Raw genomic sequence first — 27623 nt, 5'->3', positions numbered from 1 at the left:
TTCTGCTAGCAGTCCCTAAATTTGGACATCTGGATATTGGAGACAGGGTACTATCAGGTACAAAGCTCTTGGAGACAGAATTCACTTTCCTGGGGAAGCTGACAAAGCCCAAGTCCGTTGCTCCTCAGAGTATCATGTAGGTCTTGTCACTTTTTCAGGACTTCATCCAGAGAGCCTGGGTAGCAGGAGATATCTCTTGCTTACTGTAAGCTGGTGCACAAACCCACCAGCCAGGGAAGAAAAAATTAAAGACCCAATCACAGAGATCACTTCATATTTCTTTCCTCAGGACTTGTTTTATTTCCAAAACCTAAACCTGAAATCACAACAAACCAACTCAAACTAATCGGTAATAATCACCCAAAGTCTTTTCAACTTCAGGCAGTTTTGAAGTTCTACACATTCACTCTGAGGTTGTTTGATTAGCAACCTTCCTTACTGTAAAAATTTACAGTAAGTCATAAAATACAGTTATGTTCATAATGGATAATTCATCTACGTATATACGTGCAAAATACATATTTCACAGAGTATGTCTACACATCATACACAAATGTTACTGATTTTAACAGGAATGCCTTTCAATGAGTACTTATGGCCAGTGAGATTTTTAACCATTTTTTTTAAAACTCAGAGAAATATTTAAGTTTGATTGCTTCCACCTGAAATATGCTGATTTAAAACTAGTGATGGACACTTTTAGCATTGATAGGTCCACAGCTTTATCTCCCAGGTATAACAACAAACAGATTACACACTGATTACACACTTATGCTAAAGTGCAAAGCATAAATAAATCATTCCAGAATAAGCTATCTTCGAGCAATAGCTGCATACGAGATTTGAGAACATTTATTTTGGTATTCTTGGCACAAATATTTCAAGAGAAAAACCTCTGAGAGGACATGCTGATTCTCTTCAATCCACCACAGAGTGAACCTTAAGATGTTAGATAGCTCAGAGCTAAATGCTGTACAAGCAGGTGCAATGCCAGCCATCAAGCTAATCACATGTATCCCACTCTATCAACTGACTGAATGGACACTTGGATTTTTTTTTTGCAAGAGTACAAATACACATCTACAACTTGTCATCTAAGAATATATACACATGTTTATATAGCTGAGGGGTGGCCAAACCTACTGACCCTCCGAGCTGCATACGGCAATCTTCAGAAGTTCAAAGGCCAGAGGGCACCTGTGGAGGCTCGGGGCTCCAGCCCTGGAAGAGAGCCCTCCAGGGCTCAGGGCTTCAGTCCCACTTCTGCTGAATCTCCAAGCCCCAAAGGCATGCCTCAAGGAGCTGAAGCCCCAAGACTCCCCACACACACTGGTCAGAAACCGGAAGCGATGCATGGGGGGGATACATGGGGGAGCCATGTGAAGTCACATGCCTCCCAAGATTTTTGCCAGGGTTTGCTGGTCCTTCTTGGTCATATGGTGCCACCGGACCCCCACCCTGTGCAGCAGCTGCTGGAACTGGCAAGCTGGGAACTGGGGCCACGGGGACAGGCAGTGGCAAACAGCTGGGAGCTGGAGGGAGGGGCTGCTGAGGGTAAGAGAGGAGGTATGCCTGGGGAGAGTTACTTAAGCAGTTGGCGGGGGTTCAAACCTTTAAATTGTGCCCCTCACTCTCAGAAGGCACCAGTCATCTCTGGCAGAAGCCCCTAGCTGCACCATCCCACCACAGGGCAGAAGCCCTGAGCTCCCCCTCTCCCAGTCTGGTAAGTAGAGAATGGGTGAGGGGCAGCTGAGGGACTCCATGAGCCTCATTTTAACTGTAAAAGAGCTGCATGTAGCTCACGAGCCATGGTTTGGCCACCCCAGTATAGACACACACACACACACACATGTACCAATTGGTTTACATTTCTTTTTCTTGTCTATTCCGAACTAAGATTTCTGTGGTGCAAATAGATCAGATCTACAACACATTCAGCTCCTGTGTTCTCGCTTTCAGTCCTGAGCAGATAAAACGGCTCTAATATAAATTTTGCCACGACATGTAACATGATCATGTCATAGCATATTTCTATTCCAAATATCACACACACACACACACACACACACACACACACACAGACATAAAGCAGAAAATTATGTATACCACACCAAATGTGCACCTACAGAGTTAAATAACACTGCAGAATATTACAAAATACTGTTGTACCATTAAAACATCCTAACAGCTACCACCCACTGAGATACCAGTGTATTTTCTTGAAATAGGGCTCAGAATGAAAGGTGAGAAGAGATACTGAAGATCAGCTGCTGCCAAAAGATGAATATACATTTAATTAAGTGCATACTTTGTATGCGTCCGTGTTCTGGCATGTGCGTGATTTTCAAGAGCAAGCTTTACTCATACCTTGGAGGGAGAGGGAGATTGACTAACAATCTGTGCCTAACAATCTGTCTCCAGTTTAAACATAAGAGTCAGTGCCTTGCTGCCTTTGTGGGTAAAAAAAATTTTGCACTGAGTTTACAGCTGTTCACCAATGAATATGACATGGGGATAATTAGTTTGCAATTGACTGTGGGAAAAGGTAAATACAAGGTCTTTGGAAACTGCAACAAAAATCTGTCATAAAGGAACTATCTGTGAAACCCTTAGAGAAACAAAATTGATTGAAGTGATGGAAGCACTAATTATGAGGAAAAATGAAACTTCAAGGAGGGAGATAATTTATTTTAGGGATTGAAACAAAGTGCACAGGAAACATGCAGAGGACTGCAAGTCAGCAGAGCTGGGTTCTCTTGCCAGACCTGCTGCTATCAACTTGCATGACCTGGGGCAAATCACTTCACCTCCATTAGCTTCAGTTTCCCCAATTACAAAATGGTCACAGGGAGTTGGAAGTCTTACATTCATTAATCTTTAAATATTTTATCTTCTGATGGATAAACAAATCACTCAATAAAAAAACATGAAGTCTGAAAAGCAGGACAAATTTAGGGCTTAATCTATGGATATTCATTAAAAGGAAGTGGTGGTCATCCATTGTGTGAATCTTCTAAAACTGAGCTGGACAAAATACTCAAGAGTGTACTTTAAAGAGTAATCCTACGCTATTAAGGGTTTGAACAAGATGATGTAATAGGTTGTTTCCATTTCTAATTTCCATTCCTTTAAGAAAAAGAAATGGTCGCTCCTACATTTTCCCCCACCTCTGTGAATAATATGTAGGAAGCACTTGCTCTTAGCCAGAATAAGATGATATAGTCAGAAAAAAGGAAGATGTCAGAAGACTTAGTAAAGTCTAATCATGGAGTAGAGTCGTAAATTTGGCAAACTCTGCTGTATCCAGTTCCTGAAGTGTTTGTAGGAGAAAAGCAGAGAGTATGGTAATAAGTAAATATGAAAACTGGTTCTGTCATTCTGACAAGGGAAATACAAACTTTTGCACATTTTTTAGATATTTTACATTCTTATATTGTATGCTCACTTATGCATTTGTCATTTCCAGCTTCTTTCCTCACCCCCTACCTTACATTGTTAAGAGAAAAGCCTATTACATGACATTTAATGTATACATTTTATGGTCTAGGCCAAAACTATACATGTTGACTGCATAAATGGTTAAAAAGAGTTCTCTGTATCTAATTAATGCTATCTGTGCCTTGATCAGTAACATGATTTTGCAAGGAACAGCAACAACAACTTCAGAAGCATCCTAATCCACATAGCAGCATGAGCATCTCGTGCTACTGTGAGCACCACTCCATCAGTATACAAAATGAGAATCCTTCCCCAAAATGTCTTTCAAACATCTATTGCTAATGGCTTTAGGGAAGGAACCCTACTGGAGGCAAAAGTAGATTTCCTTCCCCCCCCACCTCCCCTTTTCCCACCCGTACAAGCTGTGGACTGTGAACTTTGTGACCTACTAGTATGGTTTATAGTAAAGTTGGCAGCTGGAAGTTAATGGCGATTTGAATTGTGAAAGATACCATTCTCTCCAATTAGGAAAAAATGGCAACTATGACAGTGAAGCAACAGACGTGGTGAAGAGGTTGTTCTTCTGTGTTATCTAATGCGTAAATATTGCTTTAGTCCAATTAGAGAGGTTGGCTTGTTTAAGCTGCAAATCTCAGTACTTCTAGAAAAAACCAAGATCTGTTTCCTGATGTGCCTTCTATGGCAAGACAGTTGGAAGAGACGTCTGGTCAATGCCCCAGCACTATATAAACGTGATACTCCATTAGTCCCGGCATGTTTAACAAACAAAAGCTGAAAAGTTGTTGCACAACTCGCCACAGATGTTCATAGGTGCTCTATTAGCGAAAGGGATAATGTGCAATTTCATTTGGATAGTCTGATATGAGCTTTTTAAGAGGCTAAGACACTAAGGCCCTGATGAGATGCAGGGCCTGCCCCCTTGCTTAGTAAGAACCTGAAAACTGCTGTTTGGCAAAAGCAATCAAGTCAATGTGCTGATTTACCTTCATTTGACACTATTTGTGCCACAACTGCACATGCATTTAAGACACACTGAAGTCATTCAGTGCTGGATTATTGATTGCTTTCACAAGTAAAATGTCCTATTGGTTTCTTTTCTTCCTCCTGTCTGATTTTGCCAGTGACCTGTAAGGCTCCTAGGTCCTCAGAGGTCAACTTTGAAATCATACAGAAAAATAAGATAACCGCGTCAGACATAGCTTTGAGTATTTCATTTCCAAAACCTAAGAATAATTGTCTTAGCTGCTGGAATAATTGTCCCATTTTCACCCTTTTCCCCATTCCTTTTAGCAGAATAGATCAAAGCAATTTTTCTTATTTAAAAAGGACAAAATATTTCAGTTGATTTGAAATTGGCTGCTATTATGTATGAACACACTAAGGGTCACCTTGTGACACTGGTTCATATACTACCATATCTAGTATTCTTGAAGAATCTGGAGATTTCCCACAAAAGCCTAAACATATTCATTATATTGATAAAAGAATTCTAAGGTTGGAATGAAATGTAGGGTTTTAGTTTAGCAAAGGAGGATTTAACAAGAAAAATATATAGGATACCAGTGCCATGGGTACAAGCCTAAAACAGAAACAAAGATCCCTCATTTGCACAACAGTAATCTCTAACAATACCTTTCAAATCACTCCAGCTAGAGGTCATTTTATCCCATCCATTTTTGTTGCTTCTAAATGATCTTCAAATATTTTAAACTAATAAAAGATTTTATTGATCAATGCTTTCTTTTATTATTCGCTACAAAACAAGTATTACTTTGCCTTTCTCTCCCTGACTACATTTCCAATATACCTATCCGAATCTTGCTCTAGTTTTTCTAGTAATGGTATAGAAAGATCAAAGTTTGATGTTCACCTGCAATATAAAGGATATGAAAGAGGCATCTTTTGAGCTTTAGGCATACTTCATTCTTTACCTACAATTATTTATTGTAGGTGCAGAATTATTTCCTTAATTATTTACCATGTCAAGATGCCATACTATGTCTTGATTTTTATTTTTCATGTAGCATTGGTCTATGTTCCAGGTAGTATAAAAATCAATATACAGTAGAATAAATTTCAACAAATCCTTATTTTATCTTAGTATATATAAAGTAGTGTCAGGTTGCCCAAGGAAACTGTAATACAAATAATTCTAAAAGTACTGACACAGACATGACCAGCATCATATATCTTTCTGACATCATAATAGTATATCTTCTAATTAAGCTGTTTGTAAAAGGGATATCAGAAAAGTGGTACATTGATCTAACTAAGCCCTTTGGACATTTTATTTAAAGCTGGAAAAATGCTTATTGCTATGGATATTAACATTGCTTCCCTTCAAGCTGTGTGTTTGATGGGCCTGATTACACTTCCTTCCTGAAGTCTCCTTTGAGTTCAGTAGGGAGTTGTAGGTGCCTGAAGGAATGTAGGTTCTGACATAAATGTGATATAATCAACAAAAAAAGATTCTTCCTGCTGTACACTCTAAATAGCCTTCCTCCTTTAACCATGGCTGCAATCTAAATCAAGTCCTAGAACTCCTACACCCACGAATAATCCCATTAATTTCAGTGGCACTCAGTACCTAAGGACTACCCAGATGAGAAAAGGGTTGCAGAACTGGGGCCCCTAAAATTTGATAGGGCAACGTTATGCTTCTCAATCCTTGCATGAACTCCCACAGATACCATGGACTTGAACACATGGATTAAGGCCCGAATCAAAATACACTGAATTCTTGCTTGAAATTTTTAAAGCACTGCTATGTCACTTTGTTCCAATGTTTCTTTTCAGAAATGGTTAAATTCATGCATAAACTCTGTTTCTATTCATGCATGAAATCCCACAACAGTGATGAAGCCTGTGGCAAGCAATGTACTGATCCAATATGCAGATACCCAGCTCACTAGTTACACTTCTATAACTACATAAAGTTACACCTGCTCAAAAATATAAAAGAGAGATTGCATCATTAAAAAGATCTGTTTAAAATTCTCCTTCAAAAATGGTCAGGATATCACGGCTTTCTGTGAACTGACTTTGGGCATACGTATTATAAGATGAAATTTGACCCTGTACAGAGGACCAACACAAGACCTGCACGCCACTTAGGTCCCACTTGAAGCCCTATTTTGAGGGCTGAAGAGAGACTGAAGGGGACCCTGGTCCTTTTGCACAGGGGTGAATTTTACAACATAAAGAATAGAGCATTGCAAGGTGCCACTGACACCAAGGCAGGGAATTTATTAATGAAAGATCCCACAAATCTGCAAATCTCTACAAAGATTCCAGGCTTTTAGGGTACCCTGTGGTACTTTTTGACATGAAAATTATTTCATCCCTCTAGCTGTGCTATGAGTACTGGTAACAATTATTAAATTGAACTCTTCATGAAAGCTTGGATCATGGTTCTGAATGAAACCAATAGCTCTGCCAAAGACTGAATCCTTGGGAGAAAAATCTACATTATTAAATAGGAAAGGTAACTACTGAAAAGTACAGAACAAGAATTGCATATTATTATTTGTTTTATATGTGTTATTATTTATTTTTCCATTATTCTTACTTAGTATCTCTCAAATCTTAATCTTTGATAATAAGATCATGATTGCCTCCCTATAAATATATTTTAGTGCTGTAATGTTATAAAGGGCCTGATCCTGAGCTGTTCTGGTCAAGATGTGTCTATACTGTTCCATTTGGAATAGCAAACCTGGTAATTACTGTGACTGTCCAGTGACAGGGGCTGGATACTACAGGGGGATGTTTTCAGAGGGACTCAGATCGTAGGGTGCAACTCTTGTTAACCTGCCAGGCAAAGAAAGGATTGGCAGCCCTCTGAGGAGATTGTTTGCATCGCTAACAGGCTGGTGGTGTCATGGAGCTGACACCCCATTAAGCACAAGCAAATCTCTCTCTTGATGAGGCAAGGGGTAACAAATTGGCTCACAATCCCAGGCACCTGGAGATCACAACAGAATCACCAGGCCTGATTTAACTGGACCTAGAGGGGTGTATTAAAGGCATACTCATGGCACACAAGCACTTATTGTCTTTTAAATCCTTAAAGCAATCATTGCAGTGCTAAAAATGACATTTCGGGGAACACTGCTGCCAGTCAGGGGAAGTGCAGATTCCAAGAAAGCATGTTCAGCAAAGTGGAAGAGGTGGGCTGAAATAATGAGAGGACAAGAAGCCATTATTTAAGAAAAGAAACATTAAAATGGAGAGTTGTCTGAAATGAGCAGAGATGTGAAGGTATTGGTTTACTGTGTCACCTAGCTTTCTAGAATTCCAGAGTTCCTGCTTCCAGCCATATTATTTCAAGGATTTCTTTTAAATTTTCCAGTTCTTTGAAGATAAGTAAAAGTATAATGTAAGGAGGACAGCAGTAAAACAATAATGCACTGGTTAAGAGATTCACGTCAAAAATAATATTTGTCCATTTAATGAATATTAAGAATAAGAAACAAGAAGTAGTAAGGCAACTGTTTCCATTATCCTGTAGGTGGGTATTGTTGCTTTGCAGCCCGGATTAGAGATGCTACCCTTATTTCTAATTCTTAGCTCAAGGTTTACTTTTGGTGCATATCATATAATAGACAGCAGCTAGTGACAAAGAATTACAAGTAGGTAAACGAGGGCATCTATCATTTGTCTTTGGGGCGGGGACTGTCCTTTTATTCTGTGTTTGTAAAGCGCCTAGCACAATGGGATCATGTCCCTGACTGGAGCTCGTAAGTGCTCTGACAATACAAATAAAATTATAGTAATTTGTCCAGAGTTACAAATGGTTAGCTGTCATTAACATCCAACACTGTCATTAACATCCAAGACACTGATTTCATAATTAGAGCCTGTTCTGGACTCATACACATCCGAAGACCTCAATCACATGAGCAGTCCCTTGAGGCTTCAGTGTCCTCACATAAGGAATGTTATTCCTCTGCATATGTGTTTGCAGGATTGGGCCATTAAGGTTGAAAAGCTGTTTTCATTCTAAGTGACTCCCTTAACATTAAAAAAAATCCTATTTGGCCTAAAGTTTCTTATTCAGAGTTTCAGGGCAAATTAAATATTATTCAAAAGTTTTTAATTAATCAAAAAAGCATTTTCCCCACCCAGTCAATCTGAAGTATTTACATAGCCCCCGTTGCCACACTATGTGAGCGCATCCAATCTTCAGTGTATCTATCCTCACAATTCCCCTGTGAAGTAGGGAAGTGTTATCATCCTCATTTTATAGAAGGGGAACTGAGACACAGACAATGTAAGTGACTTGTCCAAGATCACACAGGAAGTCTGGGGCAGAAAAGGGATTTGATTATTAATTATATAACTGATTTTATACTAACTTTTTAAAGATCAATTTATTTTGAGCAGTGTGTGTCTAGCAATGCAGGTTCATTAAGTTACAAAATCCGCTAAGAGGGAGTTGCCGTTTAGCCAAGGATGCCAGGAGATGCACAAATCGCTCTCACCCACAAGTTTTGCATAAACAGCACATGACAGAAGGAGATGGTTATTTTTACTAAAATATTTTTATTTTACTGCTATTTAGGGCAATCTTTATAGCTCCCTTTCTAACACTACAAAATATGCAGCACCAGCTGAAGGGTTGCTAAAGAATATAAATAGCATCAAGCGTATGGATCCCTGGGTCTCTATGGCTGTAAAAAGAGGCTGGGGGACTACCTTCATAACTCCATGGGATAAATCGATACAGTTGAAGCTTTTTCTTTATTCTGTTTGGGATATTTTTCTTAAATGTCTCACACATTCTGCTCAAGGCTAGCCATGTCCACTAAAGCTACTGATAACTATTCTAAGACACTTTTTCATTTCAATAATACCAGTTATTGGAACAAAACTTTTTCCATGATTTTCATATGGCTGAGGAGACAGCATTTCTTTGATCAGTATCAGATCAATTTAGCTGAAATAAAATTCTTTCTGTAACTTGCCTATAGTTACTCAAAGGAATAGCGAGAAAATGTCACTGAACATATACTAGTCTGCTAATTAACATTCAGGAAAAAACCCTGTGGTCAGGTTGGTTTCAGCTGCTGATAGAACAATACTTAAAAGAAATTGGCTTGTCTGTTAAACAGCTGCTCAGCAAAGCCACCATGCAAGGGAAATGGTGATATTAAGATGATAATATTACAACTACACTGGGAGCATAATATATTTTAAACTGCTTTGGTATGCAGTGGAGATCCGAGAATTAGAACTTGATTGCTTGTCGATTACTAGCGATGAGAAGCACCTGATCACTACATGGATCGGTTCTGTTGAAAATCCTGAACTAAAAGAGTAAAATCATGCCTGCTGAGACTCCAAGTATTCTTGCTCTCCTGTGAATTTTCTGTCATTCCACCTTTCAAATATTTAGCAAGTCTATTTCTAATAGAGATATTTTACTATTTGTTTGCAATAAAGTTTGCCCAAAATGATCACTATTCTTATTCTTCCTTGAACAAGATTTTGGGGGTCAGGAAGCACTGAATCATCTGTACATATGTGAAACTTGCAAATATAACAGTGCAATACAACAGGCCAGTAGAAGCATTGTTTTGTTTTGTTCCAATAAAGTTTTGTTCCAATAAATGGTATTATTGAAATGAAAAAGTGTCTGAGAATAGTTATCAGTAGCTTTAGTGGACATGGCTAGCCTTGAGCAGAATGTGTGAGACATTTAAGAAAAATATCCCAAACAGAATAAAGAAAAAGCTTCAACTGTATCGATTTATCCCATGGAGTTATGAAGGTAGTCCCCCAGTCTATTGGTATGGAGACTTGGGCAGTAGATATCTATCTCTAGCTATCATGAAGTCTCTTAGCTCACAGAGCTGGCCAAAAAAATTGGGTGGATCACACTTAGCAGGCTTTGATGCTTCCCACCAGACTAGAGACAGAGGGTTGGGATAAGATTACAATGTGGTTCTATATGAGAGTTCAGAGATCCGAACACACAAAACACATTGCAGGATTAGCACCCATTTTATGCATATCATATGATATTTCTATACTACACACACAAAAACACACAGTACAAGAACACTAAGTTTGCAACTTCCAGCACTCAAAAGTTAGTAAATGCCAGCCTAACTTGCCCCCACAACCCTGGGTTTAGCAGGCCAATGCTCAAACCACTGAGTTATCCCTCCCCGCAATTTTTACAGGGACACAAAGGCACGCTCCCTGCTAAGTTTCAAGTCCCTGCTCCAAAGCATGGGGGGCACTAGAATTATTCAAAATGAAGGTCACCAGAATATTGTAAATGGGCAAAACACTGCATTTGCCCCAGGCTCATTCTTGGAAAGGGCTGAACCATTTTGGCTGTAATTTTTCCCAAAATAATTAAGCCTGAACCGGACACCTAGCATGGAAAATTTCAGCCCAATTGGCTAAAGTTTGTCAACATTATAAGAAAATAAAAACAAGGTCCTCTAATGGAAAAAGTGTCAGGCAACCTTTATAATAGGTGGACCTACCACCTCCATCTATAGCTGAAAACTAGTATCCACGTAAAGTGTTTGAAGTGGTATTTTTGAGACTGACAAAATGAGCTGGAACATAATGCAAAGTGAAGGTTTTACATATTACCTTTACGTTCTTCCACTCCTTTCCTAAAACAAGGCTAAGATCAGCCTTGACTTCACTGCTCAAGTTTTTTATAAGTTTTTTCTAAAAACCTCTTCCATTATATTTAATGACTTTTTGTATGTGTTTTATTTTACTGGTGCCAAAATTTTCAACATATGCACAAACACATATGTATTTTTGATTGTCGATACATGCGTCTCTTGATGAACATGAGTATTAGATAGCAACTTCCATTAAACACCCACAATTTGTTTTATTTATTTTATTATTTTTAAGGTGGTAGTGCTTACAAGTATGGACCATGACCCTACCACATTAGGCCTTGTACAAACACAGAACAAGAGAGATGGTCCAAGCCTCAAAGAGCTTACAGTCCAACTAGTCTAAAAATCTAATTGTTCTTACAGCATAAAGAATGCCCTATCATTTTACACTGCTTCAAAGCCCAGACAGACTACAGGTAGCCCTCTAGTGAAGATGAAGGCTACTTGATGGGTATGTTATTCCATGGGAATATCTGCAGTGCCTAGGAGGATTCAACATTTCTTGCATATAAAAAGAATACCTCCAGAACAATTGCAGAATCTGATTAAAGGACTATGAAGTGAAGCTCAGTTGTTCAGTGACAACACTTGAACTTCACATGACAAGCACTTTCTTTAAAAAAAAAATCATAAAAGTTACAGATTCCAAGGCCAGAAGAGACCATTACAATCTAGTCTGACCTCCTGCATAAAACAAGCCAAAAAACCTCATCTAGTAATATCTGCATCAAGGCCATAATTTCTGTTTGAGCTACAGCATCTTTAAGAAAGATATCCAGTCTTGATTTAAAGATTTCAAGTGATGGAGAATCCACCACAGCCTTATTTATTCAGTGTAGTAATATAAAAAGGCATCATATTATAAAAAGTACAAAAAAGGAATCAGCTGAAATCTATGACAAACTATTGACAATCTGCAAGCATTTTTAGTAACATACATAACTCACCAAATTCTATTGACTATATTGGTTTCCATGCACAAATGGAAGAAATCCCTGCAGCTGCTCTTGTGGGTTTTAAATTGTCACTTCTATTTACAAACTCATCTTTGAATATTGCACGTGCTCCAAGACTATTTTCAAAATACAAAAATGAAGCTTTTAAATTTTCACAAAGCCAAACAGAATCCTGAAGGTACACTCTACATAGTCAGCTCCAAATCACATGCAACAGATTACACAATTAAAAGATTATATAATAAATTTATACCGCACCGTCATTCTGTTACCTGAATGCACATTCCCAGCATTCCCTCCAAGAATCATTTTCCACACTGTAAATTATAGCAGCATAGGGGCTGGGAGAAGGGGTTAGGGAATCCACAACCGCCTTCTCCCATCGCTGAAGGAAGTGGGAAATTTATGCCTCCCCAAAACTTTCCACAATGCTCCTCTTCACTCCCCATCATCACTAGCTATTTCTGACCAAGGTTGCTTGTCTTCCTTGTCATGTGACCATGGGAAACTATCAGAGAAAGTCACATTCTTCTCACAGTGAAGCAAAACTTTAATAGAATAAGGAAAACGGTATTATCCTAAAAGCTACAATCTCTCCCAGCACTTCACTTTACAACTTCAATGTGGAACCTTCCCCGTCCCCTGTCTGGCTTCTTAATTGAAAATTAAAATCTAATACAATAAAATAATAACAACAACAACACACATCCTCACTCTTTGTACATAGAATTGCTGATACTGGCTTCCAATTCCCCACACAGCATCATCATTCAACCTGCTATCCCCATGAAATTACACAAATTAGCCTTCATTGTCCCCCAACCAAACTTCCAATCCCACTCTAACACATTTCTATTTTCTTTCATCCTGTCCCAATAATAACAGATATGCACAGATCCATGCCATGTTCAGCAGGGTTGACCAGCCAGTCTCAAAACTTACAGTCCAGTACAAGTTCTGCATGAGGAAAGAAACATGCAGAGAAAACTCTGCTTCTCCTTTGCCATGCGGGTTATACTCCTCTGGGCATGTGCCACACACATTTTCTAAAGAGAGCCATCTTTCCCACTTATGAATATTATGAAATACATAGAAGGAAACAGTCAAAATGTATCTAGACCTCAGATGAATGTGTATATGGACACAGCTGTGATTAAACATATTAAACTTGTTATTTTGGCACTTACTACTTTGTGATTTATAATGAGAAAGATTTATTTAATAAATTATGCCCAGGGGAGAATAAGGACAGGGGAGAAAAAAAACATTTTAAATTCATTACTAAAGAAAACTCCTGTGGGTGAATTGTTAGAGCAAGTCTCTGATCCCTTTCCCAGATCTTCCTAAACTGGAGAAAGGAGAGATCATAGTACTGAATGGAAAGAAAAATAACCAAAAAAATCTATCTGGCAATTTTCTTAGAAGTAGATTTCAGTACTTCCTGAGTGGTTGGTAGTGAAATTCCTCCCGTGTGTGCAAGCTCACTATGGTGCTCAGATGGACACTACTTCACAGAGAAAGCGCTGGCACTCAGAAGAAAGAGTAAGCCAGCCTATAGATTACAAAAAAAAGCTTTACCCAAACAAAAATCATGGGAGGTCCATAGTTCATCTTGCAACAGTGAATGTAATTGCAAGCCTAAAAATTGCATTTGAAATTAGGAGAGGAAAAATGATGTATCTTATGCCGATCTCTCTCCCTCTCTTAAAAAAAAATAGCCAAGTTTGCAGACACTCAGCTACCTGATTCTTTATGTTACTGTAATTAAAGGCGATAGTCACAGAGGTGATAAAGGGCACAAGCTATAAAGTTAACCCTTATCTTAGCCAAAATGATAACTGCAACAGTGGTATCAAATTGTAAAGGAAACAAAATCAGAATATATTCTGGATAATGGACTCGTGTACAATTTCGGAAGTCAACTTGAAGGCTCATTTTCTCAACCTCCAAAGAGTAAGCAAATTATATCCCAACCTACCATCAAACTTCTTGTGCCTGGACACAAAGGTGGTGCGCACAAAGTGACTTGTTTCTTCCACCAAGTTTTCAAACTCCAGTTTGCTCTGTTGGCTCAATTTGTCCTCCATTTCTGTGGTGCAGCATGTATACTCCTGCGGACAGATTCTCAAATGTTCCCCTGCAATAGTAAGAGAAAGTATATTGTGGACTTACAAAAAATGAGCAACAGGTTCTTATTACCTTAATGTACACAGTGCTCCTGAAATGCACACCTTTTTATTGAGAGTGCATGAACAAATATACTGATCAAATATAGAAACAATCATCTCTCGGCTAGACCATTTCCCTGACAATCCAGTCCTAATGTGGGAACACTTTGCATCTGACCTACATTTTATCCTCAGTCTTGGATTCCTTACCAAATAGGGACTTTTGTCTTTGCAATGCCATTTTGAGAAGCTTTGCAGTTCAAATGAGACTCTCTCAAGGTTAAACTAATTCTTAATTGAAGAATCCCTTTATGTAAATCTTGAGGACAGTTGCTTGCATTTGAATTGTCCTGAGAAATACCTGGCGATAAGGCCAGTAATAAAGCTTTCAGAGCTTTCTCTCTACCAAACCTCAGATATGAGAATTACAAATTTTGGCAGCTTTGCCATACTCAGACACAAAGGGTTGGTCTGGGCAGAAAAGGGAAGAAGATGTTTCCCTGTTGTGTCTTTCTGGCTGTTTGACTGCCTTAGTACAGCATGCAGCAACACTTTTTCCACGTTCTCCCTTCTGCTCAAGCAAGTGTATTTTAATAGCAATGTTTGGGTTCCACATATTTTCTTGGATGACATTTCTTGTCAGACACGGCAAATGCTCTACTTGAAGCAAGAACGCGATGAAGGGTTTAATTAATGCTTATGCTATATGGAAATGCAACGTAAAAGGTAATGAAAGCCTCTAATTTAGATAAATAAATTTAGATAAAGCCTCTTCAATAGATTTCTCTCTTTATGCAGTGACAATATTGCCTTCTTCAATGCAATTTCCAAGTGGAAACCAATTCTGTAGCTCATGAAATTAAAATGGTCTGTTATTACATGAAATGTGAATTTCCAATTGATGTTGTACTCTAGGTGTCAGAAATGTTTAGCCTGGGCGGTATGAAAGGAGGGATATTCACCTCCCTGCTGAGAAGTAAGAACAATGATAGGCCTCTTCTTGTAAAGCAATGAAAACATTTAGCTTTTCATATACTATATCCTGAGTAAATTCCTTTGCAAACCTTTATATGATGCAAATAAGATGATGGACAAAGCTCAAGGATTAAATACATACTGGGGACCTAATTATTTACACCAAGGCCACTTTGCACCACTTTGGAGTGTAAAGAGGACTTAAAGTTTGTGAGTTTGTGAGCATGAGTGAGAACTAGGCCCTGAGCAGCCCTCAGAAGAAAGATATAATTTAGTTATCGCACCATCAAAACAATTCTGTTATTAAAAATAAGTACACATGCTTAGAACAAACATTGTGTTGCACATGAATCCGCCCTTACTTTATTCCATTTTTTTAAAGCCTTTTGTTTTGAACTGCAGTCATTCCAAATAACCCTCAAAGATTTAATTTGTTCCTCTGTGAGTTTTCACATAGGAAGTTTCTTTTAGAAATCTGAAAACTTTACAAAAAATATAGACATGATACATATTGAAGGAGGGTTATTTATCATCACTCTGACTACCTATTTGTACTGCAGTCATAAGAAGGAGGCCCTAGTCATGGACCAGGACCCCATTATGCAAGGCACTATACACAGTGGTGAGCTGGAGCTGGTTCGCACTGGTTGTTAAATTTAGAAGCCCTTTTAGAATCATGGGACAACCGGTTCTAAAAGGGCTTCTAAATTTAACAACTGGCCAAAAGTGGCACCTTAGGCGCCGACGCCATGGGTGCTCTAGGGCTGGAGCACCAATGGGGAAAGTTTGATGGTTGCAGAGCACCTCTGGCAGCTCTCCACCCCGCCCTGCACCCAGCCCCAGCTCACCTCCACTCCACCTCCGCCTCCGCCCCTGAACGTGCCACCCCGTTCTGCTTCTCCGCCCCCCAACCCTTGCCCCCAGCTTCCCTCAAATCAGCTGTTCGTGTGGGAAGCCAGGGGGCTGAGAAGCAAGTGGCAGCTTCACGCTCAGGCCCAGGGAGGCAGAGGCAGAGCGGAGGGGAACTGGGGCGGGGGAGAGTGAGGAGGGCCACCCGCGCCACAGCAGGTAACCCGGGGTGGACACGCAGGGAACTGCTCCCCGCTCTAGCTTACCTCCGCCTCCCTGGGCCTGAGTGCAAAGCCGCCGCTTGCTTCTCAGCCCTCCCCAGCTTCCCATGTGAACAGCTGATTCGCAGAAAGCCGGGGGAGGGGGTGGAGAAACAGAGCGGGGCGGCGCATTCAGGGGAGGAGGCGGAGGCGAGGTGAACTGGGGCCAGGCGCAGGGTGGGGAGCTGCTAATGGGTGCTCTGCACCCACCAAATTTTCCCCATTGGTGCTCCAGCCCCAGAGCACCCATGGAGTTGGCACCTAAGGCGCCACTTTTGATGTGATCTGTGGGGGGGAGGCTGCTACCCCTGCTCCCCCCCAGCTACTCTCCCCCGCCCCTAGGAGCCAGAGGGACCTGCCGGATGCTTCCTGGGAGCTGCCCCAGGTAAGCACTACCGGGACTCCCCACCTTGCTCCCTGGCAGGTCCCTCTGGCTCTTAGGGGCGGGTTGGGAACCCACTATGGTGGCCCACGAGACCCTCCAGCCCAGTTCTGGGAGCAGTCAGGGGACGGGGAGGGGGTGGATGGAGCAGGGGTCTGGGGGGGGGGGCTCAAGGAATGCAGGGGGTTGGATGGGGCAGGAGTCCCCGGCGGGGGAGGGGGCCACAATCCCCTAGTAGGATGAGGAGGGAACCGGTTGTTAAGATTTTGGCAGCTCATCACTGACTAAACAAACAAACAAAAAAAAAAGAGTGGTGGGTGTTGGTGATGATCTCACTGCTTATCAGAGGTCAGAAACAGAAAGAAGACTGAAAATTAGATGACTTTGAAAAATCCGTCATTACAAGCAGATTTGCCCATCTGAAGTGATTATGTAACATTGAGAAAACGTTGCTAGACATCCCCTTTCCAAATGTCAGAAAATTCTCATGCAAAAAGACTCAATAGCCTTCCGGTTTGCAACTGAAAACCCTGGAGAAACATGTACTTTCCTCTTTCCAGCTTTGGGGACAGTTTATGCTTGCTTTACATCACAACTACTTCTTTTTGTCTCTCTTTTTTCCCATGTTCTCATGAACTTCGGCATTTATTCAGTTCCTCTCTTTTCTCCCCACGTCTGTTTTTTGTTGGCCTTATCTTATATCAGACCTGTTTGTTGTCGTTTCTATTGAATAACAGCTAATAATCAGGGTTCAGTGCTTAACTATGAATAGCCACAGTTCTAGATATTATCATTATTTCATTCAAAATATCAAAGTACAACAAGGCCTAAAGAATGCAGTATTTCAGCTATTGTGCAACATCATTAATTTCCTCTATCCCATATATTTGCAGGCCTACTTTCTCTTTATTACTGCATCGACCACCAATTTGTTTTAACAGCCCATTTCATCTCCTTGACTGCCAGTAACTCATTCTGTTCCCCCCTCCCTGCTTTTCTCTCTCTCTCCCCAATTTTTATTTTTTCCCCTTAACAGACACTGTGTTCTCATTTGTTTCATTATTTATATCTTTACCCAATAATTTCAACCACCACTTTCTTAATGGTTGAAATGTGGATCTCCTTGGTATCATAAAAACTCTAGATATCTAATACCACTCATCCACTTCCTCTCCCCGTATTGTACCCATCTAAATGGACATTCCAGTTATGAGAATCTTCCCATCAGGTTTCAATTATGCCCACTAGATTAGAACAAGCATTAGAAACACTTCTAGCTCATCTGCCTTTTTCCACATCCTTCTTGCATCTTAGTGCAGATCTAAAAATGGTCTCTCCCTACTCTCTATATTCTGCTTCCAAACAATTTTTTTCTCATTTTATTTCCTATAGAAAGTACATGCCAGATTAGAATTAAGCTAAAGTTCCCAAGTCCATTCTTTCTACCTCAAATTCTCCTGATTCAAAGCTCACTAAAGTCATTGGAAGAGTCTTACCGACTTCAAATGAACAGAAGCAATCCTTAAATCTTATATATAAAACACTGCTAGAGACACTCAGGCCAAGATATTCAAAACAGACTGTCTGTCTGTTAGGCAACTGAATCTGTATTTAGGCATTCAATTAAGTGGCCTGATTTTCAAAACTGCTGAGCACACAGCAGCTCCCTGCTTACGTCAGTGTGAGTTGCTGGATGCTCACAAATTTTGAAAATAGGCCACTTAATTGGGTGCTATGAACTCAGGAGCCTAAATTCAGGCACTCAAGTTAAATTGTTAAAAAGCACATAAATTATGTAGATTTCAAAATCCCCTTCTCAAAAGTGCCTAAGTCACATGGACACTCCTTTGAATACAGACAAAGTACTCCTTCGTCACCTGTGCACTATTGAAAATTTTACCCTTTGTCTATTGTAAGCCTTTAATACACATCTGGTGGCTCTTAAATTTCACAATATTAGCAGAATCATCCCACTAACGGTCTTTTATCAGAGTCGTCTCTACAGAAGACGGCCATTTTGGTTTAATTTCAAGTAGGCTCCATCTCATCTAAGAATGTTCTTTGAACATGTGCTTTTCCCCCTAAAATCTGCTTTCCTCCATGATACCAAAGGTAACTATCTATTGATAGTAACACTCATTCTATAACACTGATTTAAAAAAAAACCATGCAAAATATTAAAAGTAACTAAAACATTTAGCATTTAGTTTCTGAAATCATTGTGCTCTGGGGTGGATAACTCAACATCAAGTGGCATTATGTGCTAAGAAGCTGCACCATTATTACAAATTGCACACACTAAAACGACAGCAAAAGAACATGATTAAGGTGGCAAAATCAAGCACTCGAGAGTTAGGAAATGCCAGAATTAAGGCCCCCTTGTGTGTGTGCATTTTGACACAGTCTTTAATTACATGGTTATGTCCTATTTTTTCCATAGGACCCCTGCCTCATTCAGTGTACAGGATGAACAGTACTCAGTTAATGAGGAACTGCCAGTCTCAATGCCCAGCCAAGCCCAGTTCCAACCCCTTACTCAACCTGTCCCAGCCTTCCTGCCCAACCAGTCTATGCCTCCCCACCCTCTGCTCCCAGTCTCCTTGTCCAACCATTCCCAGGCTTCCCTCTCCAACTCACAGTCAGTTTCTCCCCCTCTCACCAGATCCCTTTCCCGATCCACCCCTTTTCCTTTTCCTTGATCCAGCTGTGTCCCTTTGCTGGGAGCTACCATTACAGACAAGGAAAATTTTTCTAGCCCACATAGTACTAGAATGGAGCATGATCAGTGTGTCAGGATGGTGCATGTGCAGTCTGGTCATACTTAGAAGCTGTGAGGGGCTGGAGCATACTCACTGAGGATAGTACCTTTGCAGATTTTAGCTGTTAAGATCTAGCAATCCTCTAAGCCTGGGCAAACTGTAAATTTTCAAATGCTTATAATTTACCCAAATTTGGGTAACTTTTCATAGACATGGCAAAAAGCACAAAAAGACAAAGGGCACCCCCTACCAAATTTCAAGTCCCTGCCCCAAAACATGAGGGAGCCAGAACTTTTAAAGTAACAGATCCCACCTTTTTTAAATACAGGCAAAGCAATGTATTTTCCTCTAATCTCATTCTCAGAAATGGCTGAACTGTTTTGGCTGAAATTAAAAAAAAAACAAACCAGACTAAGTCAGCCTTAAACCCCTGTCCCCCTACAACACACACACACACTCACAGAGTCAGCATGGAAAATTTCAACCGAAATGGTGCAAGTCTGGCAAAATTATAAACAACTGAAAATAGGGTCTTATAATAGGAAGTGTCAGGAAACCTAAGTAATAGTTGGCGCTCCCAGTCCTGTCTATAATTATTTAATCATTTTTCTTCATTTTCCTTCTTAAACTTTTCTGCTTGCCATAGTTGATAGTACTAAGTTTTGGCAGAACATCCAGTTCACTCACTTTAAGGAAAACAGACTATGTCACAGTTCTGTGTTTTTTGCATTTTCTTCTAAATTTTTTTTATTATTCTCTAAGAGTTTTTGCTGATTCTGTGCAAGCTTTTCCCATCAGTGATATCAAGCCTGTCCAGACTGGAAGTAATTCTAGAGACTATTTTTATTGTGCTTCCCTTATGTCCTGGTACAGGCTCATTTTCCATTTCAGTTTTGTTATGCATTTTCCCAGGATCCTAACAAAAGGGGTTTAAATTACTGATCTGGGTATTTACACATCTTAAGTATTTTACAGGCTACTACTGTGTTCACAACTAATATACCACCTCTTGCCCTATGAAATTCCATATGTTCCACATTCTCAAATATTATATGGCATAAGTGGCACTGGGCATGAGTGGCTAGTTTTTCCTTGTTGAAAATGGTGTCTCCATAGATAAGCCCAACTGCATGTAATTATGCTGCACTAGCACTATGCTGGAATCAAACAAGTATTAATTCAGCAGTTCCTAGTGACCTACTACAACTCATCTAACCACTGTGTTTCCAACCAAAGTTGCTGACTTACATCTCTCTACTTCTGTGGCTTGTGTTACATAAATCAAACCAATTGCCTGCTACAACTACAGCTACTAGTATTCAGTTTGAGTTTTATTACAGCTATAATCGCACACCTGTCTTCACTTCCTCCAAACTGGCAAATTTTACAGTTGAATTTGGTAATCCTCTTGTATGGCACTTTGAACGTAATAAAACAATTTACAAGGCAGTTGTTTTATATTCAAATACACAGTAGTTTGGTGTCCCCACAACATGTCATACATTATAAAAGCTTATGAGAGCTTTTTAAAAAATTTCATAAATGGAATAAATGGCTTCTACCAGTCTATCAAAGTGCCACAACTTATCTATGTATGGTAACACTTTAGGAGGAGTACAATCTGAACATATCGCAAACTACTATGTAAAACAAAATTAACATTTATATTTCCCCCAACAGATTATGGTTCTTCTGAAGCCCTGTCCACAGCTATCAGTAACATCCAGCTTACAATATTAGACGTGGAAGCATGCTCATGTAAATCATTTCAAGTCAGATAGATTTCTTATGGATTATGCTGTCATTTTAAAATTGCAGGAATAATAATTCTTTATGAGGTAGTTAATTTTGATAGTTTCTGCCCTCACCATAAATAAAATCCAACAATAAACTCCACTATTCATACTGCTATGCCTGCAGGCATTCAATACTATGATTGCTGTTAATAGAGTTAAACAGTCGATATTTGTGCCCTGCTTTGTAAATCCAGCAGTAAATGAATGTTAAGACACACAATGGTAGTGCTCTGTGGGCATTCAAACTCAGTTGCTGTCTGAGAAATGGCAGTGTCTACGAAAGACAGAAGAGATGCAAAAGAAAGAAAAAAAAAGTATCCTTCATCCTGCTATATCAAATCAACATGTGTGGACCCTTGTCACACGTGGCTGTATGCAAGGCAAAGATCTGTACATAAGGATCCAGTTGTTGGACTAAAGCCAAGGCCACCAAAAACATCATATCAGCCCTTCAAATCTAATAGAAACAAGAAAAAAAATGGGGAGTCTACCAAGAATGTAAAATTTCCTTGGAAACATTTCAGTTTACATAAAACAAAAAAGTGATGAAGAACGAAAGGAGAAAAAATTATTCTTTAGCAAAAAAAACTTTTCATCTACTCAGTCTCGGAAAGAATTTTCTCTTTAAGATGTGGAAAGAACTCAGGGTTGTGTCCTACTGGAAAAAAAATAAGAAATAGGTTTGTAAAAACTGGAATTTAAATAACACTTCTCCATTTCTTTGGGAGATAATGGTGTTGGAGTCTAGAGCTTTCTGAACACAGGCTCTTCCAATCAATATTCTCAGGTGTATGTTAAAACACTAATTGTGAAATCAAGTGAATGGGCTTGTTGTTATGAAGCACTTTGTTCATTTTCTATGGTGTGAAATTATTTTTGCCCTAGGAAATATTTAGCACTTTGAAGTGTTTGACTCATAAGCATTTGCAGATTCCAACAAAATAGCAGAGAATTAACAACAACAATTATTGAATAGTTTAAAAATGCTAAACTGTAACAAAACAAAAATGTTGCATTTTATAATCATTTCAGCCAATATTCAAGTGATGAAAATTAAAATATCATTTTGCCAGACCAAAGACTGTTCCCTAACCAACAGTCTTGACGTTCCTTCTGATGCAATTATTTTCTCTGTGGAGGTATAACAGCCCCACGAGCAGTCTCAGTGAAACTGCACCTGGCATTCAAATTGCAGAGTTGAACTTTCCTATTGAAACGTATTATGATTTAAATGAATTCTATTGCAATGTTTCAGAGAGGACTGAAACAATATTTGCATAAAACATAATATCTGAATGAAAAAAAAGTGAATGTGACATATGCACAGTGCCTGCATACTATTCTTGATCCTTCTAAATTTTTTGCAACTAAATAAAAAGCTGTGTGTGTCCACCTGATCCTGTTAAACCAACCCCCTCCCATCATGAAAGAAAGTGACTTATCTGTTTGCCTTCAACACAAATCATTTTCCCTCAAATTCTGTTTGTTCCTTGAGGTCAATTAAAAAATGAATACCTTCCAAACAGACCGATAATTAGTTAACAGTCTCTTCATTATGTGTCCCACAGGGAACATTCACTTACAAGAAGCCCTGATCATATTGTCCTTGGGAAGCCCTCAATAATAAGACACAGAAACTGAGGCCAAGGCAAACCTGTTCATACTTGTACTATCCAGCTGCTAAAGAAAGGGATAGAGTCTCTCGAATCTTCCTAGCTAAACTACTGAAAGTTGCTCCAGTTCTCCTACATCCATGTTCATTTTATTTTCCAGGCATATACAATTAGACAATTGTTTTTTGATAGCACAGTTTGTGAGAAGAATCTTTAGCTATCTCTTGGGGTGTGTATTACTGACATTTTGCCCAGTGCATTGTGAAAGGCAAACTGTGATTCAGCATTGTGCAGTTTCATCATCTTGCTGGCTATCTGGCTGTAATTTTGTGGTTTGGAAGCATGTTTCCTCCAGGGGATGACAGCTAACTTCCCCCCTGCTCCCAATTGATTTTGCTCTTTATTATATCCCCTGCTATAATAGCAGAAATGTCTTACATACAATGTAAAGATGACCCTGTTGACTCCAAAGTCAACACAAGTGGGAATAGAATAAACCATGCATACAGCTTTTCTTTGCCCATAATCTATAATGCAACTAGGTTTTTATTTTATTTTAGCTGTTCTCAACACTGTTTTATTATTATAAGAACATAAGAATGGCCATACTGGAATGGCCAAAGGTCCATCCAGCCCAGTATCCTGTCTGCCGACAGTGACTAATGCCAGGTGCCCCAGAGGGAGTGAACCTAACAGGTAATGATCAAGTGATCTCTCCTGCCATCCATCTCCACCCTCTGACAAACAGAGGCTAGGGACACCATTCCTTACCCATCCTGGCTAATAGCCATTAATGGACGTAACCTCCATGAATTTATCCAGTTCTCTTTTAAACCCTGTTATAGTACTAGCCTTCACAACCTCCTCAGGCAAGGAGTTTCACACGTTGATTGTGCACTGTGTGAAGAAGAACATCATTTTATTTGTTTTAAACCTGCTGCCCATTAATTTCATTTGGTGGCCCCTAGTTCTTATGTTATGGGAACAAGTAAGTAACTTTTCCTTATTCAATTTCTCCACACCACTCATGATTTTATATACCTCTAGCATATCCCTCTTTAGTCTCCTCTTTTCCAAGCTGAAAAGTCCTAGCCTCTTTAATCTCTCCTCATATTGGACCCGTTCCAAATCCCTAATCATTTTAATTGCCCTTCTCTGAACCTTTTCTAATGCCAGTATATCTTTTTTGAGATGAGGAGACCACATGTGTATGCAGTATTCAAGATGTGGGCATACCAGGGATTTATATAAGGGCAATAAGATATTCTCTATCTTATTTTCTATCCCTTTTTAAATGATTCCTAACATCCTGTTTGCTTTTTTGACTGCCAGAGGGAGTAAATGAGGGTGGATTTGTAAAGGATTTGATCAGCATGAGTTTGCGTGAATCATATCATATAGAAGTGAGTTACGCAGATCATCCCAAACTCAAGTTGAAAAAAACTCTGCAGCCTATCATCATGTATTCTGTATATGCCACATGTATTACCAAAAAAAAATTACTTAAGAGTTTTTAGTCACTTGGTTCTTCAATTTTTCATATGGCTTCACTATATGTGGCGTAATACAGCCATCCCAAACTCATGCTGATAAAGTCTTTCTACCATTCCAGACCTTCAGGTTATTCACCCAACCAACCCATAGATAATAACAACTCCTCATGCAACATCAATTGTCCTAGCTAGAGAGAGAATTAATTACTCTTTTCCTAAAGTTGTGCAACTCAGATCTACTCAAGTGTAGTGGAAGAAGCACTGCATCTATTCTGATTTCCACATAATGGGCCTTGTGCCTGTTACGGATAAGGCATAGCAGAGTTCTGCTCCTGCATGCCCGTTGCTGCCCACACCATATCCTGCTTATACCCCACCCCTGGAAAAAAACACTCCCTCCACTTAGAATAATGAGGAGGAAAGGTTTCAGAGTAGCAGCCGTGTTAGTCTGTATTTGCAAAAAGAAAAGGAGTACTTGTGGCACCTTAGAGACTAACAAATTTATTAGAGCATAAGCTTTCGTGAGCTACAGCTCACTTTATCGGATGCATTTGGTGGAAAAAATCTCTCCTCTGTTTTTTTCACCAAATGCATCCGATGAAGTGAGCTGTAGCTCACGAAAGCTTATGCTCTAATAAATTTGTTAGTCTCTAAGGTGCCACAAGTACTCCTTTTCTTTTTGAGGAGGAAAGCTAACACACAAAGCAGCAGAGCCACTTCCTCCAGCTGTATGTCCATGGAGAGTTCCTCTACCCAAGAGAAATTCTCCCTTGGCTATCCTCACCCACCTCACCACTTATATTATACAATGTAGCTTTAATGGACTGCTGAATCTAGTACATAAGTATTATTGCATGATAATGGTGAAAATTACAAGGCATGAAAGAATTAATAGAAATTTGAAACTTCTGTTTAAATATTGTTTACCACAGCACATGAATGTTCACTCCCTATCATGAACATGATACATTGTTAATGTCAGCCAGCTTCTACTGCACTGAAACAAAAGCAAAGAGAAAAATGCAAAACATCATCATAAAAAGACAGATGATAGCTTAGATCAGTCCAGTGTCATTTCAGGTTTCTACTATTTCCTCCAATTTCTGAGGATCTGGGTCCACTGTTAGTCTGTGCTGTCTTTTGAATCCGGTTCTGCCACAGTGGGACTGAACAAGTTGTCAGCTCTCTCTATTACTGTCCTTGTGTGGATGCCGCTGTAGCCTGTGATACTTGGCAAGGTTCAAGGCCTTCAACAACAAACAACAACAACAAAAATCAATAACCAAATTTAACAGAGTTCCTTGCCCTTCAATTGTTATAATGGTAAAGATTTGACCTTTATGATTATCAACATGAAAGGAAATCCCCATGTGTATGTCAAGACTTCTCTATAGTTATCTCCTTAAATTTTTCTCCTTTCCTCCAATGTAGAATAACTTTCTAGAAATGAATGATGAATGCTTCCAGCTTCCTTCTTAAACTTTTCTTTATCAGCATACTATAGCTGTGCAATGTAATATAACTGCATTACTGCAGTGGGCCTTTTCCAGTGAAAAAATAAAGGGTCTCCAGGTATTTTAACGATCTAAATGGAAATTTCTGGATGTTCAAAAACATTGTTATAAGCGAAGAATATGAGTGATCTCTCTCTCTGACTTCTATGGGATCCTCAGTACTCTATTAATATCCCCTTCTCCCTAGGTCTTAATATATCCTCCAATTTCTTTGCTTTCATTTTTTAAGGGTGAGACATTTGCATGCTTTCACCATAGATTTAGAATGGCTGTTTAGCTGCAATTGCACAGCAGATACTGTGTCCCGAGCCCTATAGTTTCAACTCCAAAAAGTCTTTTAGAAATCAGTTCTGTTAAGGTGTTTAATTCACTCAAAGATATTAAGGTCTACTGCTGTTGAAAGAAAAGCTGTTTCTACTGCTGTTGACCTTCAACATCCGCTGGCAGCAAGTTCCACAGGTTGACTGTGCAGTGTATGAAGTACTTCCTTTTGTTTGTTTCCATACCCCTAATCATTGTTTTTCCCATCTCTGTACCTTTTCCAATTCTAATATATCTTTTTGCAGTTATATCCACCATGACCCCCAAATCTTTTTCAGAAATTTTTCATGGGAAGTTGCATCATTTTTAATGCTTGGGAAAAGGTACTAGTAATTTTTGAGGTAGTTACACCGGTGATCATTTACACAAATGACTTTAGGGATTAAAAAGGCTCATGATAGGTGACTATGGCAGTTGTAAAAATAGTGATAAATCTAGGCAGCAGAGATAGGTAAAACTAGACATGATTCATGAGCAAACAGGATTCAGATCTAAAATTCCAAAATTTTTGCCTGGGTGAGTGGTGTCAGTGGTTCCATCTTTGGCCCATCTGTAGTAGTAATGTACCTTACAGTGCCTCACTGGCTTCAGAGGCTTGCTAAATGGGAAGAAAAATAACAGCATTTTGGCTTGCCAAGCAGATTCCCCAAATTCCCATTGTTCTGATGATTTACTACATTGAGTTTTCATGTCAATGGCACTGGTTTTCCCTGTTACCAAGTTTCATTTTTTTAATCCCCCAGTGAATCCAAGTTATCCTTTTACTTTCCACCTGCCCCATCAGCTAATAACAATACAAATGCCAGACTGATTTGATTTTACTTTCCTGGTGTATCTTGGGTGATTAAAAACGGGTGGCAAGCAATAAAGGCTCATCAAGAATTGCTAGAAGACTTTCCACTTTCTCAGCTTCTCTCCCTCTTCACTTAGAAATGTCAATAGCTTTAAAAAAAAAGTTAGCTCCCTAGTAAAATTTCCCAAAATGCATCAGTGACTTAAGAGCCTCTGTCCCGTTTTCAAAAGCTCCTAACAGTAATTTAGGAGCCCAAGTCCCACTGGCTTCCCTGGGCTGCTTCTGCGGTGGCACAGCTATACTCAACCCATTTCTTAGGGATAAAAGGAAAATGTGCACAATTTTATACCTGATCAAATTTACAAATCTAGCCCCAAATTTACACATGTGCACAATTATATACCTGATCAAATATGCAGCATGATAAATATGTTTTCCCTATATGGAACTGGCGAATTAATCAGCCTGGTAAAAATACAGGGTAGGGTGGGACTGCTTCCAGGAGTAAAGCCAGAAGGATCTGGCCCATTATAGTGGTATTTATGATCTAAACCAGTAAATTATCATCTGTAAAAGCTAGGACTCAGTGTACTGGAAAACAAGGTCAGGTAAGAGAAACACTCACACACC

General features: G+C 39.4%; 1 protein-coding gene across 2 annotated transcripts in view; it reads right to left on the bottom strand.

Annotated features, from left to right (window-relative positions):
* The window catches only part of GPC6 (glypican 6), a 1178678-nt gene that overhangs the window by 815203 nt on the left and 335852 nt on the right, over positions 1-27623 (bottom strand). For both annotated transcript variants that reach the window (XM_038388012.2, XM_038388013.2), the window contains exon 2: positions 14049-14207. In XM_038388012.2, coding sequence (XP_038243940.1) covers positions 14049-14207 — 159 coding nt within the window. The remainder of the gene's footprint in view (positions 1-14048; positions 14208-27623) is intronic.

Source organism: Dermochelys coriacea, chromosome 1, assembly GCF_009764565.3.
Source record: "Dermochelys coriacea isolate rDerCor1 chromosome 1, rDerCor1.pri.v4, whole genome shotgun sequence".
Taxonomy (NCBI): Eukaryota; Metazoa; Chordata; order Testudines; family Dermochelyidae; genus Dermochelys; species Dermochelys coriacea.
Note: the sequence above shows the minus strand (reverse complement) of the source record. Positions and strands in the feature narration are given on the sequence as shown.